Genomic DNA, 19448 nt, shown 5'->3' on the forward strand with positions numbered 1-19448 from the left:
TCTATTTACCAAGAGCTTGTGAAAAACAAACACCTAAGGGACGATCAGAAATTTTTAAGTTTATCTGGACAAAAAAGCAGCAAGAAATTTTAGCTTCTGGTCCAATATATCATACAAGATGGATGGAAAAGCCATTTACACACTGAAAATCTTTCTTTTTAAAACTCAGTTCAAGTTGACTGCTCGCGAATTCAAGAATATCATAGATTAGGTTCTACTTATTAGTCTTGTTTATATCAAATAGTGGAACGAAGCGCCATTTGGAATCTGAGCCCCTCCATATAACATCACACTTTTGTTAAATCTGAAGATCTATCCGAAAAAGGCACCTCTGGTTTCTCTCGGAACTTTTTGTTGGTATAGCTTTTTTAGATGACAGAGTGTCAGCATCAATCAAAAAAAGATGGTGCAAAATCTACATTTACTAGCATTGGCAGGCACCCCGTGTCGTGTAAAGTTGAAAAATGAATCTGAACAGTTAAAATATAAGGATCTAGTGACAGAAATGATAATATATTTATTTAGTGTCTTCATGAAAGAAGACAAAAAAAAGTTTTGGACGTTCCTTGAGAAACCGCTTGGATAGCGGACATCTGATTCAGTTTTCAAGAAGTTTTATGAACTAGTTGCACACATGGATATTGTAAATAATATAGCCAAATTAGTCTTATTATCAGAATTACAAGTACACACTGAAAAAAAAACGAGTAACAAAAACAGTTTATTTTTCGTTTGTTTGCAAACCTTTGCAAGAACTTTCTCACTCCATCAAAGACATATTAAAGACACCATCTTTGACGGAGTGAGATTATTTCGTAGAATACCCACTGCGAAACAATTTATCTAAACACTGTCGAAACATTTTGACTAAATTCTTAATTGCATTTTTTATTTGCAACATTATTTTAATTTCTTATTTTTAATTTCATTTGTAATTTTAACCTTATGTTTTAAATCGATAATCGACATTCAACTATTGCTATTTTATTTAAGAAAACGTAAAAACTGTCAAATAAGTTGACCTTTTAAATATTTGTTCCAACATAACTCTATGATAACGTTATAATAATTATTTTAGTGTATTCTACAAATAGAGTGCTCAATGTTCTTAAATAACAGAGCAATAATAAATTAGTAAAAACACTTAAATAATTCTTTTCTTCAACAATTTGTTTCATAATCATAAGATTCATCAGAAAACTTCCTGATGAACCTACTGATGGTGATATGTACTAGAGTATGTGATGATGATATGTACTAGAGATATGACTATTTTTAAAAGATTAACCCTTATTATTTTTTCGAGGAGTTTTTGTGTGTGTAAATTGGCATTTTATTGGTAATTGACATTTGCAATTATCAATAAAATCCCAATTGCAAATGTCAATTTTTAAAAAAGTTACGTCCAAAATCACTTAAGGACATAAAATTTTGATAATATATGGTGGGTGCCATGCCGTCGCGTTGGTTTGACAAAGTTCTAACTAAAATTTTTTATGGTAGAAGAATATAGAAAAAAATCTTTTAATTTTTTCTAATGTTTAATTAAAATTATATATATTATTGTTTTTTTTATTTATTTGTGTATTAATTTTTCGGTTGATGTATAAAAATACATAAATAAATAAAAAAATAGTTATACAAATATTTTTATTTAGATATTTAAATAAAAAGAAAAAAAAAATTATTTGCTATTTTCTTAATATATAAAAAATCAGAACCTTGTCAAACCAACGAGACGATATTAAGTTGGGTCTCAAAAGTAGAAAAGTTTTATAGAAAGTTTTAAAAAATCATCGTTTTTTAATAAAAATTTATTTTGTGAAATTTATTGTTAAAGAACTAACATTTTTAAACAAAAACATTTTAGAGATGGACTTTTTGATACGTTTTTTAAAATTTATAAGATGGGTTGTATTAAAATAAGGTTGTTATTTATAAATATTCTATTAAATTTTACTTCTTTTAAGACCCAATTTGATTTACATTGGGAAAAAACGACGACCTGACGACCCAACAAGTCGTCAGGTGTGATGGGGCAAGACCTTTTTTAGAAGTTGACACTTTCCTATGGTATTTTCTGTATAAACTTATATTTTTTCATTTTATTATAACATGGGGAATGAAAACTAACAATAAAATATTTTTAGACATATGTACATACAGTGGCGGATAAAGTCTTTTAGGGGCCCGGGGCTATTTTCCGGGAGTTTCATCATTATAAAAACACTATGATATTTTTTTGTTTAACAAATGTACCTTACGTTTTAGCATCTATTGTTTTAGTTTTATCATCTATATCTATTACGTTTTAGCATCTATTGTTTTAGTTTTTTAAAGTAACTTTTTTAATGGCTTTTTTTAAATTGTTTTTTTTTTTTACAAATCACGCTATAGGCTTTATTTTGTGTCAATCTTCCGGTTCATGATCATCTAAATTAAATATATTTTCATGGCGATATTTTGATATGATCTCAGATTTTCTATTAAGACGTTTCTCTGTGTTTTTGTTAATCGAATTATGCAAAGGGTGCGATGGTAGAAAATTATTTGCTATTACGCTAAAGAATATTTTTCCGTTGTTGGTAGAAACATTTTTACCCTATAGGGTAGGTTAAACCATGATATTTTTTTGTGCTTTTTTGTTGTGCTATTGCCCGTAGATTATACTTAAATGTAAAATTTTTATAGCGATTTTTTTTATAATACTTCGTACTCCGTTTTCGATGAGTCAAAAATATTTTTGCTCGAAAAATTTTTTGATAACCTATTATTGATAGGAATGGGTATTTGCTTAATTACTTAGGGCGGGGGGTTGGAATCTGTGTGTATGTATATAAGTTAGTTTGTTGGTTTTTCATATGGTATGTATATAAGTTAGTTTGTTGGTTTTTCATATTTTTAGCAAGATAGAGTGTTACGTCTATAAGTTTACTGCATTTAAGTTTGTTTTCATTTTTATTTTAAACGCAATTATTTAAAGAATTTCTACTCTTTTTTAATATTATCGCAATATTTCATAGATTTATTTCGAAGTATTATAAACCCGTCTTCACAATATAGTCTGATTTCGACTTTAGATACGATTTTTGATAGAATTAATGTCGAGTTGGATAAAAAAACATTTTCCTTTTATACTGGTAAACCATTTTAAGAACTCAGATGTATTTTTTCATTGATTGAGTTATAATAATTTTCTAATTTTTGTATTAATTTTGTCTAAGTATGTTTTGCTGATTATACCGAGTTCGCTTTTGGCAGAGTTTGATAAACAACATTGTTTTTTGTTTTCGAAATTGGTTTTATGATCTTTAAGTGTAATCAAAGCTTCTGGTTTTGCCATTATTTTTATTTGTTTAAAGTTTAGGTTTTTAGCTAAAGTTTTGGCTTCCCTGTTTATAGCATTTTCTAGTTGCGCTATTTCTGACGTGATTAGATATATATTGTAGGTTTTGTCTGCAAATATCAGGACATCATTGTTTGATTTTATATTCAAAATATCTTTTTTTTTGAGTTTATTTTGAATTACTCTTTGCTTTACTCTTTTCTAAATTTAGTGAAAGTCACTAATTTAAGTAATTCGTTTTTAAAGTTTTCTAATTCTTTACACTGTGGTGGAGTATTATTTGTTTTAAAGCCAAAAGTTTCTTTTTTTACTTGTTTTGATTCGTTCTTGTTTGAATAACATAAGTTTTACATAGAATATGAATTTTTTTTCGATTAATTGTATTTTGTAACTTGTTTTATCTGGTCTAGGTATATTTTTTAACGAATAGTTTAAATTTTTATTTTCCAATTTATTTTCGATTGCTGCTCAAGAGTGCTAGCAAAATTTCAAGGAGCGTAATATATGTTAATATATGTTAAGTATTTGCATGTATCTTTAATAAGAGTGCTTAATGAGATTAAATAATATAAATAAAATCAGAGTTATATAAATATGCGAATTATGACGCTGAAGGTTTTTTTTTGCCTTTTTAAAAAAATGACGATATAGAATTAAAATATCAACAACAATATCTAAATAGTAAAAAAGTTAAATAATAAATTTGTTAACAAAACTGTGTATAGTATATTTAATTACAAAAGCTAATTTGACAGTTTTTAAGCTTTAACTTTGGGTTGCATGGTCTGATGCAGGTGAATGCATATGGCCATAATTGTTAAATAATAAATTTGTAAGAATATGGCAATGACCTTTTGTAATATTAGTGAAAATATATGCGCAATATCTTTGAATAAACAGTATATTTGATGTGACAGCATAATTTTTTTTTTTTTTAGTTATTTTAGATGCTCCCAGAAGTCCTTAAGGTCTTATCACAGAGCACCGCGGGAGAGCATTTAACAGGAAGTTCACGCCTCCTTCCGTACCAATGTCGCTTGTTAAGCTAGAGCTGGCGTCGAACCTAGGACCTCTGGGTTCTGAGCCAGAACTCTAACCACTGCGCCACGGCTGCTCAGTCTTTAACGGATGGAGATAATGAAGTCAATTGTAACTCAAGAATACCCATTCACAAATTGTATTACTATGTGTTTTAACACCACGGTCACTTCGGCCACCACGGTTTAAGATGTAAAATTTCCATAGTTACCGTAATATGAAAAAACTCAAAAAGTAAAAAAATGCCATCAGTCTTTAATGGATGGAGATAATCAAACATATCTTTTCAAAAATACTTGGTTTGCTCTGTTGTAATTTTTAATTTTAAGTTATAGTGAACAGACCTTTTGAACATTCACCCCTCGACCACTTCATCAAGTAATAGTAAGCAGTGTTTTTGACCATTGTTGAATTTAGATAACTTGACCATTGTTAAATTTCGAAAATTTGACAATTGTTGAATTTAAAAAAAATTTGACCATTTCGCAGTGTATACAAGCAAAGTAGAAAAACATTTTGTTCTGTAATTTAATTCCTAAGAAGGTAATAATTAATATTTTGGTTTTTTTATTGATTAGTATGGCCATGCCTAATCTATAAAAAAATTAGTTTTTTATAGATTAGTCTTGACATGAGTAAAATGATCTTTTAAATTAATAAATCAACTTACATGTTTCTGCTCACAATGTAGAAGCTTTAACTTACTTTTATGGGTACTCCCTCAGCTGAATTAAAATCTCATTAAAATGTTTTTCGATTGTTAAAAAACTCCAATACTTTTAGATTTAGGTTGTTTTTTTTAACAATAAATAGAAAACATTTTAATGGCTGACAATTTGAAATCTGCTTAGTTTTTGTACTTGAGATTGAAACTTTAGTATTCGGAATAAAAATGCACATAAATGCATATTTGAATTTTAAATTCTATTATTATAATTAATTTTAAACTATTTTTTACAAAAAAAATAGAATTTAGTTGTAGTAGAAGTAGACGGAACCGGACATATTTCGTAAGCCCATAAACAGTTAGCCATACTAGCTCGTGCTCGATTGCACGGAAGATGATGCGCTGTGGTAAATATAATGATAACTCATCAGTCGACACTGACTCATTGAAGCAGCCGACACTGATAGCACTGAAAACTTTGTTAGGTAGTGCACTCCATGGGTAAGCAACGCGGTTGTTGAAGAAGTTAAAGACATTTGTTGTCGATTTCACAATAAAAGCGCTACTTTTTCAAGTAGTATTTGACTTTTGAAGCAAAAAAGAGAACCATAGGGTTGCATTTTTTAGATAAATAAGTTGCCTTGCCTTTACCAGGACCCGGCCAGTTACCAAACATTTGAGTTTTTGGATCTTTGCTGCAATCAATATGTATAATTTACTGCACTCAATACACGTGATTTGAAAGACTGTAGTTAAGAGGGGGCCTCAATCAATTCCCCTGAAGCTAAGCTAAATGAATTTCAAAGTGACTTATGAGAGTCAGAAGGAGAAACTTTAACTATCAATGAAGAATGTGATGTTCAACCTGACTTGGTAATAATTAGTGTGCTAACCTCTCTTTTTGGCTAGTTGTTTTGAGTTAAGAAGATCGAGATGTAATTATTTTTAAGGGACCACGGCACATAGGCAGTTTTCAAAAACGGGTTATTGTCCCTTCTTTGTTGGAACGGAGGAACTAGGATTCAATGGAGGGCACTCATAGATTGTTTGAAGCAGCATCAATTCAGCCCATTGCACCAAAAGTTCTACATGGATTGAAAAGAGGGATACATCCGTCTTACTAGCTTCACTGGTACAAAAAACTAGAGATTTCAAAAAACATAAACATTTTTATTTAAAATTTATTGGCAAAAAGATAGAGTAAAAAAACGTTAAAGAGTATTAAAATAGTCTAAAAAAATGTTTTTCATCAACAAAATAAAAGTTTTTTTTTAAAAATATTAGGGATTTTACTCTAAATATTTTGGATTTTAACCCTAATATCTTAAAAACTTGAAGTGGTAGAAGAAAAAGGAAATATGGTGGTGTTACCCAAAGTGCATCTGCTGAAGAAATCCAGGATGGTATCTATTTCACCATCATAGTTGATGGTACCCCCAATATATCTCACACTGAGCAGGACTTTTATTATTTGTTTTCTCCTCTATGAAAGAAAAGCTAATTGCTGGAAAATCAAAGAACAATTCTTGTGTGCTGAAGCTTCGAGATAAAGAAAGGAGTTAATATAGCTAAGATTATCACTGATGTGATTTTAAGGCTAGGTATGTATATTTGAAAATGTTGCGGTTAGGGACATAATAATGGATCCAATATGTCAGGTACTTACAAGGGAGCTCAAGCCTTAATACAGCAAAATTATTCAGAAGGTCTGTACGTTCCCTTTAGCACTCACAGTCTGAATTTGGCTGGTGTCCTCTCAGTTGAATCAGCCATTGAGATCAAAGTATTCTTTGAAAATGTCGAATCTTGGTACTTAGTTTTTAGTGTTAGTCTTGCCCGATGGAATATCCTCACTGAAGAAAAAGGAATTTTTCTCCAGAACTTTCTATGACAAAATGGAGCTCTCGTACCGGTTTGATCAAATCACATGTCGAGAGGCTAAGATAAATGTTGCTAACTCTTAAAAATGCCATAGAAAACCTGGATCTGACCAGTAAGCAGTTCAGCCAAGCATGAGACTTAAAAAATTGTTTTCATCTTTTGAATTTGTATTGCTAATTACGATTTAGTACAAAACCCTTGCTGCCGTTAGCTGAAGTCATTACCATTGATGACGAGCTACGTTTAATTGAATAGCTGCTGGAAGATTAATTGTTTAATTGAATAGCTGGAAAATTAATTGAATAGCTGCTGGAACAAAAAAAAAAGATCTTAAACAGATAAGAGGCTTTTGGTTGCCATTTCATTTTTAAAACCGCTAGGATTTGAAATTAAACTCACTACTAAATGAAAGCGTAAACTAAAACGCTTTCACGATGGGGCATCAAACACAGCCTATTTCCACGACAGCCAAAAAAATGTCAATGTCATCGATATTTTGGCTGCCAGAAAAGCTAAAAAAATTCATTTTTAAGCGCCTAGTTACCTTTTGTTGAAAATTTTGTTGAATGACTTTTTGTTTATTAGTTTTAAAACTAATGTTTTGATTCATATGTCAGTTTTAATTAATAAACTGTTTCTCAATCCAGAGAATTATTAGTAAAGCAGATGATAATGTGCTGAACCAGAAATAAATAATTTTTGCGTTCAACAAACTTTAAATTTTGTAATTTCTGGGTTTATTTTTTGACCCGGGCGCCATTGGCGCTCTCGAAGGCCCTGGCTTAAGCAGCTGTGGTCAACTTAGTTACACTTTACAATTTTACTTTGATTTACTACATCTTCTATATAATGAAAAGGGACAACGCTGATATATACTTATTTTAAATTTTACATTTGGCTCCTTCTATCCAACTTTTATTTTTGTTTAAAAACGGTTTATCATCATAAGTGCTGCCAACTGTTTTGTTGCGAACTTTGATGTCATACATGACATCAAAGTTGGCAAGTTTTTAACTGCAAAGACCTTTCTGAATCTCTAGTTACTGGTTACTCTAAATTTATAGTTTTTTCAATATCTTTCTCTTTCTTTTACTTAACAGGAAATCTTGACAGGAAATATTTTACTCAAACTACACCGTCTTATTTGTCTGGTATGATATCTTTTGAGCTTTTTTTCTTTAAATTTTTGTTTTAGATTCCCCAATTAGACCTGATAATCTTGTCACAGAGCACCGTGAAAGAGCATTCGACTAGGAAGTTCACGCTTCCTTCCTTACCGATGACGAAAAATATACCCAGGGCTTCAAACCCTGGATCTTTGTTTCTTAAGTAAGCGCTCTAACCACTGCGCAACGGCCGCTTAAATTGTTTTAATCCATTTCTTGGGCTCTTCATGATTTTTTGATAATCTGTAAGAAGTTGTCTTCTAGACAGTGTAATGTTTAGAACTAAAATTCACAAATTTATTTTGGTATTTTGAATTTTTCTGATAAGACAAAGCCTTCATAGTAACTTTTGCCGCTAACTAAATCAGTTTTGTATTTTTCTAGCCGTTGCTCGATGAGAAGACTTCTTATTTTAGTACGCCCTGACTCAATCAAATAAATTAGTATACCTTGGCTCAATTAAATATTTTTTTATTTTTATAAAAATAAATAATTTTCATGTCTTAACCTAATGAACATTAGTTATAAATTGCTTTAGAATTAAAAATCTGATTAATTTTAAATATGTTCCAGATTGCTGGATAATATTATTCGAGTTCATATTGCATTTAAGTTATAATATAGAAAACAAACATTATAAGCCAGACTTTTAAAAGAAAGGCTTTCTGTAAAGGTAAGGAAACAATTTAACCAACGTTCAAAAAAAGTCGAGTCTTTGTGTTGGTAAGCTCAATGTATGTTTTGTAAACAGTAACAAGGAAATTCTTCGAAAAAAAAATCAATTAAAATTCTGAGATTTTTTGCTGAAACAATAGGGATTGATGTAAAAGTTGTAAAAAAGATGCCCATTCTTTTTTTACTTTATCCTCTGGGTGCATTTTGACAATGATAAACTTTACTATAATGATACTGTTTATGACGTCGGTGCCCACTAGAGTACTGGTAAAATTCTTGTCATTAAGTATGGCTTGAATGAAACATTTTGAATAAACCCAGTTGTATTTGTAATTTGAATAAATCCATTTGTATTTGTAACTTGAATAAACCCATTTTGTATTTGCAAAAAATTGAAACGTAGCTGCTTTATTTTTTTTAATATTCTCTATTGTCTATTATTCTGAGGAAGCTCAAGAACGTTGAAAACTGGTCCAAAACAAAAAGTTGCACAACTCAGCTCCTTTAATACGCATGTTGCATTCCATAGCAAAAATATAAAGACTTTGCACCATAAGTGATCTGAAGCAATTTCTTTTATTAGTTTGGATCCTAAAATATTTAGCATTTTATTTGCAAAGCATAGGGTTTATTAGAGAAAGGCCAACATATGTAATACTGATAATATATTTTGATATAATAATATTTTAAATTTTGAAAAGCGTTTTACTTTAACTTTTTTTTATTTTTTTGCGTATTTAAAGAGCTTCACGCGTTGTCACGCGTGAAGCTCTTTTAATACGCAAAAATTTAGAGAAAATATAACTATCATTAAATTAATACATATACGTTCGTGTGAGCATTAAACTCATAATAGTATGTTTTAGTTCATAAAAATTTTAAAATAGAATTTTAATTTAAAATTTCTGTAAATATTATTTATATTTTAAAACATGAGGTGTTTAAAGCCGTTAAAGTTCTAAATATGCGTTTAATCGCGTACTTACGCGTTTTACGAGTGCATGAAAAAGTTATATTAATTTTCTCGATTGTTAATTTGTTATCTAAATAATGGCGATGATAATGACTTGTTGACTGATTGAATGTTAAGAGAGATGTTATAGATGTCACTGTGAGATGACTATATCCTTAAAATATGATAATACCCTGTTTTACAAAGTTAATAATACTGTTTTACAAAGTTTACTTTTTTAATTCGTTAATAACACTTTTTCTTAACAACAAGATATTTCCAATAATAAATTAAAATAAAAAAAAATAAAAAATTTAAAATCCTATTTTATACTAAGTTATATTTTATTTGTACCATTATAATGAATTAGTGAATAAATAATAATTCTAAACATTTTCTGGAGAATTTTTTTTTTTCGATTTATAGTAAGCCACGCTGTTTTTAAGTAAATAAACAAATGTCTGTTTCAAGTTGTTCAAGGGACAGATGTTAAAAGCTGCACATTTTTTCTAAATGTGTTGAAAGTTTATTAGGCGTAATAACATAGCAAAAGTGGGCGATTATTAACACAACAAAGTCAATTGGTTCGTTTATATTACCCCAAATCATTTTAACAAAGCCCCAAAGTCCATATGGAATCCATAGAACAACCACGTAAAAAATGACTTCAAGCAACAAAGTTTGAGGTAAACTATGAAAACTTTTATATCCAGGTTTTTCATTTTTATTAGATCCTTTCATCCAGTTGATGATAGCGCAATATACAAGAGGTATCACAAACCCTAGTGCATACATTAAAATGAAGTATACTTGATCGTACAGATTTTCACTTGCCCAAGCAGGACCGCAAAAGGCACCATTTCCTGATTTGATGAATACTCCATAACCAAAAAATGGTAATATTCCCCATGGAAGTGCACAAAACCAACATAAAGAAATTCGAACTATTGAAACAAATTTATTATCTTTCTGATCTTCAGCGCTGCTAAACGAGTTGATTAACAAATATATAAATGTAAATGATACCCAAGTTCCAATTGAAGCCATTAAATTGCATATAATGTACGCCAGTTTATGGTTTTCTATAAATCGTAATGTAAAAAATTCACTTCCCTTGCAAATTATTTCTAACATGATGGCAGCTATAAGACTTTTTAGAGTATAATAATCGTGCAATGGCAACATTGCTACAACTCCTGGCACTTTCAAGGATTTATAAAGTTTCCAATTTTGAACCGCCATCATGAATATAGTTGTAGAAAATACGAGCGCTAGAACATTTTCCATTATTTAATTTGCACTATATTATAATTAGTTGTAAGAAATGCTCTTCTAAAATCAAACCAAGATCTTAAAAATATTCTTTTAATAAGAGTTTAGCTTTTTGATTTCAACTTTTTATATTGGTTTATGTTGTAATCACAACACAAGGGCGTCACAAACGTGTTTGTTATCTAAATATATAATCATAATTCAACAATCAAAAATAATAGAATTCAACAATCATTAATAGAGACGGTTTTAAAAATGCTTTTGTGGTCTGTGGTTTTTAAAGTTTTTGATAAATTTAAAAATGATTTGTCAAAGTAAAAAACTTAATTAAAAGAACATATTTCTTTTATATTCCCCGATATATTATATATTAAAAAAAAACATAAAGAAAAAAAATGATGTTTTTACAATAAAGTTTTTCGCTTCATTTTTTCTCAATTGGTCTAAAAATATACACGCTTTTATGTGATTGTATTAGAAAATTCATACAACGGATTTTTTGACGTTATCGTATACATCTGCGTACATCAGCTGTTTTTATTTTTTTTAATGCATACGCTGATTTTTAACCGACAGCTTTTATGCACTGAATTTTATATTAATCGGAAAAGTATGAGACGTTTCTATCAAATCAATTTATAAACCTTATTCTTAATGAGTCACGCCTTGAAGGTGCGACACACATTTAAGCTGCTTTCAATTTTGTCGGGCCTACTCAAATTTGTCAAAACTTTTTTTTTTCATTTTATACTACAGGTCCGTAGGGCACCAGGGAAATTTGCCCCCCCCTCCTCCCTCAATAACTTTTCAAACAAACAATTTTAAAAAAATAACTTGTTGCTAAGAAAAAAGAAAAAAAAAAAACTACTATAATAAACATACAATTACATTTAAAAAAAAAAAATTAATTTAAAATTTGGTTATAAACAGTTATTTATGTCATAAACATAAACAGTTATATTCATCATACCTGTTTCATCATTTTTGCCGACAATTATGAAATAGATACTAATTTAAATATAGGCTGAAATGTGAAAGAAGTATTTTTGCTGATGCAACAGCGATGCAACAGTATCAACGTTAATAAAAATCCTGATAAAAGTTCTCATGATGAAAGCAAATTTTTTTGTGAAATCGAAAAATCATGTAAATTTTTATATATATGTATATATAAAATGCAGCAAGTGCACCTGCTGCATATGTTGTTTCTGCAGCTATGATATGAAATTCGATAGCCTTCGACTTGTTGCAAATATGAGGCAGATTGAATAAAATGATCATATTTACTAACACAATTAGTCTGTAACAATTCTGTTTTAGTTTCAACATATATTTCAAAAATATCAGTAAAAAGGTATACAATGATTTCTGAGCCAATCATACCAATAACAAAACCATCAATAACTGCAACAACACCTATAACAAAAAGGATGATGAGGCAGCAACACTGACTTAAAATTCTCTGGCTATATTCAAAATTACTCCCATTCTAATAAAAATTCAACTCTATTGATAATGCTCTTGAGTAATCAAGCTATACAAAAATACAGTTCCATAAATAATTTGTAACTTTACAACTTGTGATGAAGTGTAATACAATTAAAAGGTAATGTGTTTATGATTATTTCTTATTATAGAAAAATATGTAATGATCAGAATTATAAGCAAGAATAATTTAACTTGAGTTGCTTTAAAAGTATGAAATGATTTTAGTTTCAATCATTTTGTTGTTTATAAAATTTATCCGTTTCACTCCAAGAGCACGACAGTATACCCTAGATCTATGCATACTATATTGCGATGCTGTGTATTTGAGTATATATATTAAAAAAATCTTTAATGTTAACAACTTTATTCTAAAATGATTTAATTTAGATTGCTTTAAAAGTGTACAAGGTTTTAGGTTAAATTGATTGCTCAAAAAAAAAGTAGCTCACCGGGTCGTATATACGACCCATTATGAACGACTAACCCAAAGTTAATGAAATTAATTGTTACAAGAAATGTACTAAACATACTGTTACAAGAACTGTATAAGTACAAAATAATAATATTAACAATAAAACGAAAAAAAAAAACATTTGATATTAGGCAGGGTGAATAAAAAAAAGCAATTGCTTTTACTCAGTAAATGGTCAGCTTAACGAAAATAAAAACTTCATTAAATTTGCTCAAAATTTTATTCACGTAAAGCTGAGCAATTGATCGGCGTTTTTAAAGTAAATTGCTTAACTTTATGCGAATAAAAATTTGACGCATTTTGGTCAAACTTTATTTACGTAAAGCTGAACAATTACTCCAAAAATGCTGAGTAAAAGTAGTTGGTGATTAAAGAGTGGGGAAGGATTTAGATTTCATTTTCATTCAGATTTGGTGTAGCGCTACCCCAAACCTAAATTGGATTAGCTGCAGTTAATTCTATTCTTTCCAGGAAAAGAGTCTGATCTACTTACTGAGACTTAATCTGTAAAAATAATTTTTTAGATAGCCTAAGTTCAAAGTAAAAAGTTTTTCAATGTCTTTTAAAATGCTTTTTTGTTTACTTTAATATTTTTCTCCTTAACTCATTCAGCGCCGCAAGCCGCTCTTTCTGGTCCACCTTTTTGCTTTCAGTAACTATTAAACCGGAGCTTTTCAAAAGCTTTTTATTTATTAAAATTTTTATTTATACCATTTTAACATTCATATCAGGAGAAAAATCTGCGTTCTACTTTTGATAAATTTATTTTTTCAGTTTGATAAATCAATTAGTTTAACTTGCTTTAACTTAAAAAATATATATATATATCCTTCGGTTATTCACAATTATACAGCGGGGCTGAAAAAGTTAAGAAAAATTTAAAAGATAATCTAAAGAAATATTAAAAAGATAATATAAAGAAAAATTAAAAAGATAAGAAAAATTTAGCTGCTATTATATGCAACATAATAGATTTATACCGAAGCATATTTTTTTTAAGTAAAAATTAAAATGTAAAATATTTGTCATCTGGTCGAGGGACTGGGGCAAGATAACTTATTAGTACTAGTAATAACTTTATTACAAATGGATGGTGTCCTTCGGGTATGATATTTTTTGGTATATATTTTTTGTAACAAACTTATTTTGTGTTACTTTAGTTAGAGTACTTAGTAGTTTTTAAAACTTTATAAGATCGGAGACATAAAATACATAATAAGTCATCTTGCCCCGGTCCCGTGACCAGATGACAAATAATGAATTGTACACTTTGATAGTTATTTCAAATATTTCTACTCGCTAACAGCTAACTCATGCTGGCAATCAATCATTATGGAAAAAAAAAAAAAATGCTGAAAAAATATGATTAATTTATAACTGACAATTTGCAAAATATCCAGATTTTCATAACCTATTGCAGTAAATCATGTTAAAAAAAGGTCAGAAAATGTGAAATAGATACGTATAAAAAAGCTTTTAGCACAGACAAAAGCACTGAAGGTGTAGTTGTGAAACTCTACCAAGTTGTTGCATAAGCAACTTGACGCAACTGTGGAAAATTGCAGAGCATACATCTAACGTTAACTAGTATATATTTTATAATTATATATAATTATAAACTCATATATAATTATAAATAATAATATATAATATTTTGCGTAAAAACTTACAAAAAATCTTACTTTTTTTTCGGGAACAGGGCGTTGGTAGTTGGTACACCGTTGCCACCATAACGCGCAAAATTAAATACACATATTAAAAAAAAACTATCGAAAGTACAACAGGCATCTCTGTCAAAAGGTATCGCAATAAAATTGACGATGCAACAGAGATCTGTTGTATTGTCAAGTAGCGTAGCTACGATTTGATTTTTTGGCGTAACTACCAGTAGCAGGTAGATTCCCATCCCTGCGAGGAAATTATGTAATTAATTAAAGTTCAAGATTGAAAAATCATTTCATACTAATTCAACAATACCTGGTCTTATAAGGTTACCAATTTTTATTTTAAAAAGCACGCGACATCTAAATTTGACTTCATAACTTCAATAAACACGAGTTAAACTCAAGTAAAATTGCCCGGGAAGTAAACGTGTTTTTGGTATACGCCTGGATTGTGACAAACACGTGTCTATATAGGTTTTAATTCCGAAAGTGAAACTAGATGCGCCGGATGGGCACTATATTAGCTAAGGATAAAGGAAAACTGTTCTCAGCAACAAAAAAACTCGTCATGAGTTTATAAATTGTAACTACTATACATGAATAGTCAAAAAAAAAAAACACTGATAATTTTATATTTTACTTTTTCTATTTTTTTATGCAGACTCATCAAAGTTATCACATATTATCAGGTATATCTGAATCAGCATTAGACTGTGTCATTAGCTACGTTGTCATACAGATGTTGCTTTATTGTGTTTATATTACACTAACTAATGTTTGAGATCTACTTTATCACACAAACCATATACAAAGCTTAACTCTCTTGACAATAAGAATAATTTTACAAAAATGATGAAGTCTAACATATAATCAAAAATTATAAATCTCAAAAAAAGATACTGAAAATCTAACAAAAACGTAAACTGGAAACACGAGCGCGGTACTACCAGGGACGTGGTGGGGATCGCACTCGGAACCTCTCGCTTATAAAGCGAGAGCTTTACCACTACACCACTACCGCATACAGCATTTAACGATATAAAATATCGTAGAACTTAGATTCGCATCTTAAAAAAAAAAATCATTTCATTTATTTTATGATTCTGTAGGACGAAATAAATATTATTTGTACAAAATCGGATCTCAAAAAATTTTCTCTACTTTTCAAAATAAAGTATAAAATATTAAACGTGTTTCTGATGAAGGTGAAGAAATTTAAATATTAATATCAAATTTTAAAATAAAACGCACAACTGGCCAGTTCTTTATAAATTACGCAAATACTATATGGGCAAGCACTCCTAGAACAATGCTTAAATCAAGATTGGGGATAGAGTTATAATAAAACCCTTTCCCTAAGTTTAAAATGTAACCCATCGGATAAGGTTAAATTTTAACTTTAGGTTCAGGGTTTTATTATAACCTTATCTCGAATCCTCTATCCCTAATCTTGATTTAAGCATTGTATCTAATATCTCTAATATTGATAAAAACTTGTAGAAAATCTAAAAACTATTTTTTAAACAGTTTTTTTTTTCATTCTTTATAAAAAAAGAAGTATTTTTTTAAGAAGGTTTACAATGTATGCAAACTTAACCGGGGGGTTGGCTAACTTTACATATCATTGCAAAAATTTAAAAAACTCTACTAGCTGCATAGATTGAAAACATTGAATGACCTTATTAAAAAAACAAAAGGTTGATTTTACTTATTAATATTATCTAAGTTAATAAAATATTTAACATGCTAAAATAAAAGAATAATAAACACAATCATATTAAAAGACAAAAATTAAAATATATATATATATAAAAACTCTTTATGTTGGCAAATTTATTTTTAAATTAATCGAAAGTTAATAATTTTTGCTTTAAATAAAAATCAACAAAAAACACTTCAAGAGCTCCAATGAAAGTCTTATTGATGTAATTTAAAAGTTCCCTAGTTTTTGAAATATTTAAGGTTCTACTATCTCATTCATTTAAATATAAGCTTGTGTGTCAGACCACTTTAATGTTTTTAACGCTTTTAGGCATAAGCTAGACATAAGCTCAATTTTCTTTAAAAATTTTAGTTTATCCAGAAAAAGTTCATAAGTAAACTCAATAAACTCATTTTTGCACAGATGTAAAATTTTCTAAAATTAGTTAATTTTTTTCAAATTTCTTGTTCTTTTACTTTTCGCCATCTTGTTAATTTTTAGTCCTGATTTCTTTTTTAAGTAGGTAAAACTTTATAAAAATTTTTTTTTTCGAAAACTGCTTCCTCAAACCAACCACTTTTAGTATTGAAGTATCTGACTACTTTAGGACCTTACATAACAAAATGACCACAAATTTATAGCCTTATGAAAACAAAGGGAGGTAGATTTTAACCTGCAGCGTTTTCTTATATCATAATGTTTTCTTATATCACACTTGTTTAAGAATTATTTCTTATATTTGTTGGATATTTTTTACGTCTTTTTACCATGCATTTTTTTAGGCCGAGGTTGTCAGCCAAAATTGTTTCATCAAACTTGTTGCCCAGAGATTTTTTCCATAATCATTGCGCTAATTTATTTGTAAGCTCAGCATGACTTTGTGAAAATGATTTAACTAAATCAGGCCCAGGAAATAATTTAGGCTTTTTTACTTTTCTTTCCCAACTAAAGAGATAAGTATTCAAAATTGGTCGTAAATATTCTTTATCAATTAGAAATCCAGTCTTTTACATTTTACATCTTCATGACATTTGGATAAATCATCATCTTTGTATTTTCTTGTTTTATAAAAACTCAGCATCTAAAAAAAAATATTACTATTATTTTAATTTGATTTACTGAAAAAGTTAATTAAATTATTAAAAGTATACATAATAACTCTGCTTCTATAAAATTTTGGCTAAAAGTTCAAAAAGTTATCGTTTTAGCTGATTAAATACATTGTGATTATTTTGCACATTCTTCAAAAATAACCCAAATTCTATCAAAAAAGTTGTTTATTCACAAAATTAATAATCTTCAATTATCTATACTGGCAACGGCTTTAAAACGAAACATACTTCGAACCAATACTATGATGAACACTTTTAAAACAGTTTACTCACCTTTGGGTTCAATTCTGATCTTCAGCACAGTTTAAAGTTGCAAGGTATAATTTTTGTTGCTTAGTCTATGTTTAAACATAGACACAAGTTTTTTTATTATTAACTTTTATTTCGCTGATTAAACAATATTACAATTTTTCATATAATCATGTAAAAAATAAATAACACCGTTAACACAAAAACCTTGATAAAAACGTTTATATATATATATATATATATATATATATATATATATATATATATATATATATATATATATATATATATATATATATATATATATATATATATATATATATATATATATATATATATATATATATATATATACTGTTATAATCAGTCAGGGACTCAAGGTAAGGATGATGCGTTTATCATCACTACCTTTTTAAAAGAGCCCCTTTTAGTCACTCATTAAAAAAAACACTTTTAAAGTAAAATAAAAATAAAAACAAGGCTCATATTTTTTTTAGTGTAAAAAATTGAAAACAAAAAATATTAAAGAAAATAAGAAGGAAAAAAATTCAAAAATCTGAAAACAAATACTTTAAACTATTTTGTTTTATTTTACTTTGACGTTTAATAAAATTTACGATAAGAAAGATCGCACATATATAATAAATGGCCGGAGCAAGAAGAAGACGCATATTGTTTTATCGCCGAGCCCCGTTTACATTGTCGCCTTCAGTTTATAAAACAAATTAAAAATTAAAAGTTAAAAATTTCCAGGTTGAAAATTGTATAGTAAAACACAATATGTTACAAATAGTAAATCGTATAATAAGATATATATTTTTTCTTTTAGTTATTTATTTTTCATTTTTATAAGAAGAAAATAAAAAACAAATCAAAATAAAAATAAGTGAGTAATGATGACTATTTTTAGCTTAATTATTTTAGATACTAACTAAAAAAGATTTTTTTAAGATTGAAGTTATTTTCTAATTATCAACGAAATCGCTTAGATTCTCTTTTGAATTGTTCTGGGGAGAAGTTTAGAAGAGTTTTTTATTTTAATAATATTTTTTATAAAACTTTTCCATATAATTGGGCTAAGGTATTGAATTTGAAATGAACTGAGTTTTAAATGTTTTAAATAAGATCTTGGAAACACAAAATTATTAGTTGAAAACTTTGAGGGGTATTTATGAGTAATTTCGGTGAAGTAAGAGTGAATTATTTGGAGATAAACCATGTTTTGACTTAAACATTAGAAGCATAATTTGGTATATGTTAAGTTTATAAACATTGAGTGCATTAAGTTCGATTCAAAGAGATTCACCGTTAACAATACTGTTGACACCAAAAATAATTCTACTTGCATGTTTTTGTTTGCTATAGATTCTTTTAAGCTTCCCATATTGGTACTTCCCCATGCAATATTGCAATAGGAAAGATAACTATGTATAAATGAAAAATATAAAATTTTAAAAGACTCAATATTAAGTAATGGTTTGACTTTATATAACATTGAGATATTTTCGGAGATTTTGTTTTCAATAGATTTAGTTTGATATTTCCATGATATATTTTCATCTATAATCACTCCTAGAAAGTTAACCGTTGACTCTCTTTTAATAACTGTCTTATTTATGAAGAGATTTGATAATTTTAAAGATAAGTTATTTCTCCTACTAGGTTTGTAGAAGAAAATAAATCTAGTTCCCAACATTTACTGAAAGTTTAATTTTTGTAATCCATTCATTTATTTTTAATAATTGTTCGTTAGATATTCTCAAC

At 28.4% G+C, this 19448-nt stretch overlaps 1 protein-coding gene and 1 long non-coding RNA gene across 2 annotated transcripts; both read right to left on the reverse strand.

Annotated features, from left to right (window-relative positions):
* Positions 1 to 10214: 10214 nt before the first annotated feature.
* On the reverse strand, positions 10215 to 10967 carry LOC105845815 (green-sensitive opsin). Its single transcript, XM_065802559.1, has one exon. The coding sequence runs from the start codon at positions 10965 to 10967 to the stop codon at positions 10215 to 10217; it is 753 nt and encodes a 250-aa protein (XP_065658631.1).
* A 5352-nt stretch (positions 10968 to 16319) lies between these two features.
* LOC136084243 (uncharacterized) lies at positions 16320 to 17861 on the reverse strand. Its single transcript, XR_010640419.1, has 2 exons — positions 17709 to 17861; positions 16320 to 17404 (listed from the first exon to the last, which is right to left on the reverse strand). It is a non-coding gene; the product is annotated as an uncharacterized LOC136084243 (long non-coding RNA).
* Between the last annotated feature and the right edge of the window lie 1587 nt (positions 17862 to 19448).

The sequence above is a fragment of the Hydra vulgaris genome, chromosome 08 (assembly GCF_038396675.1).
Source record: "Hydra vulgaris chromosome 08, alternate assembly HydraT2T_AEP".
Taxonomy (NCBI): domain Eukaryota; kingdom Metazoa; phylum Cnidaria; class Hydrozoa; order Anthoathecata; family Hydridae; genus Hydra; species Hydra vulgaris.

Coding starts and splice junctions, on each gene's coding strand:
- LOC105845815 (XM_065802559.1), bottom strand. CDS start 10,967: ATGGCGGTTCAAAATTGGAAACTTTATAAATCCTTGAAAGTGCCAGGA.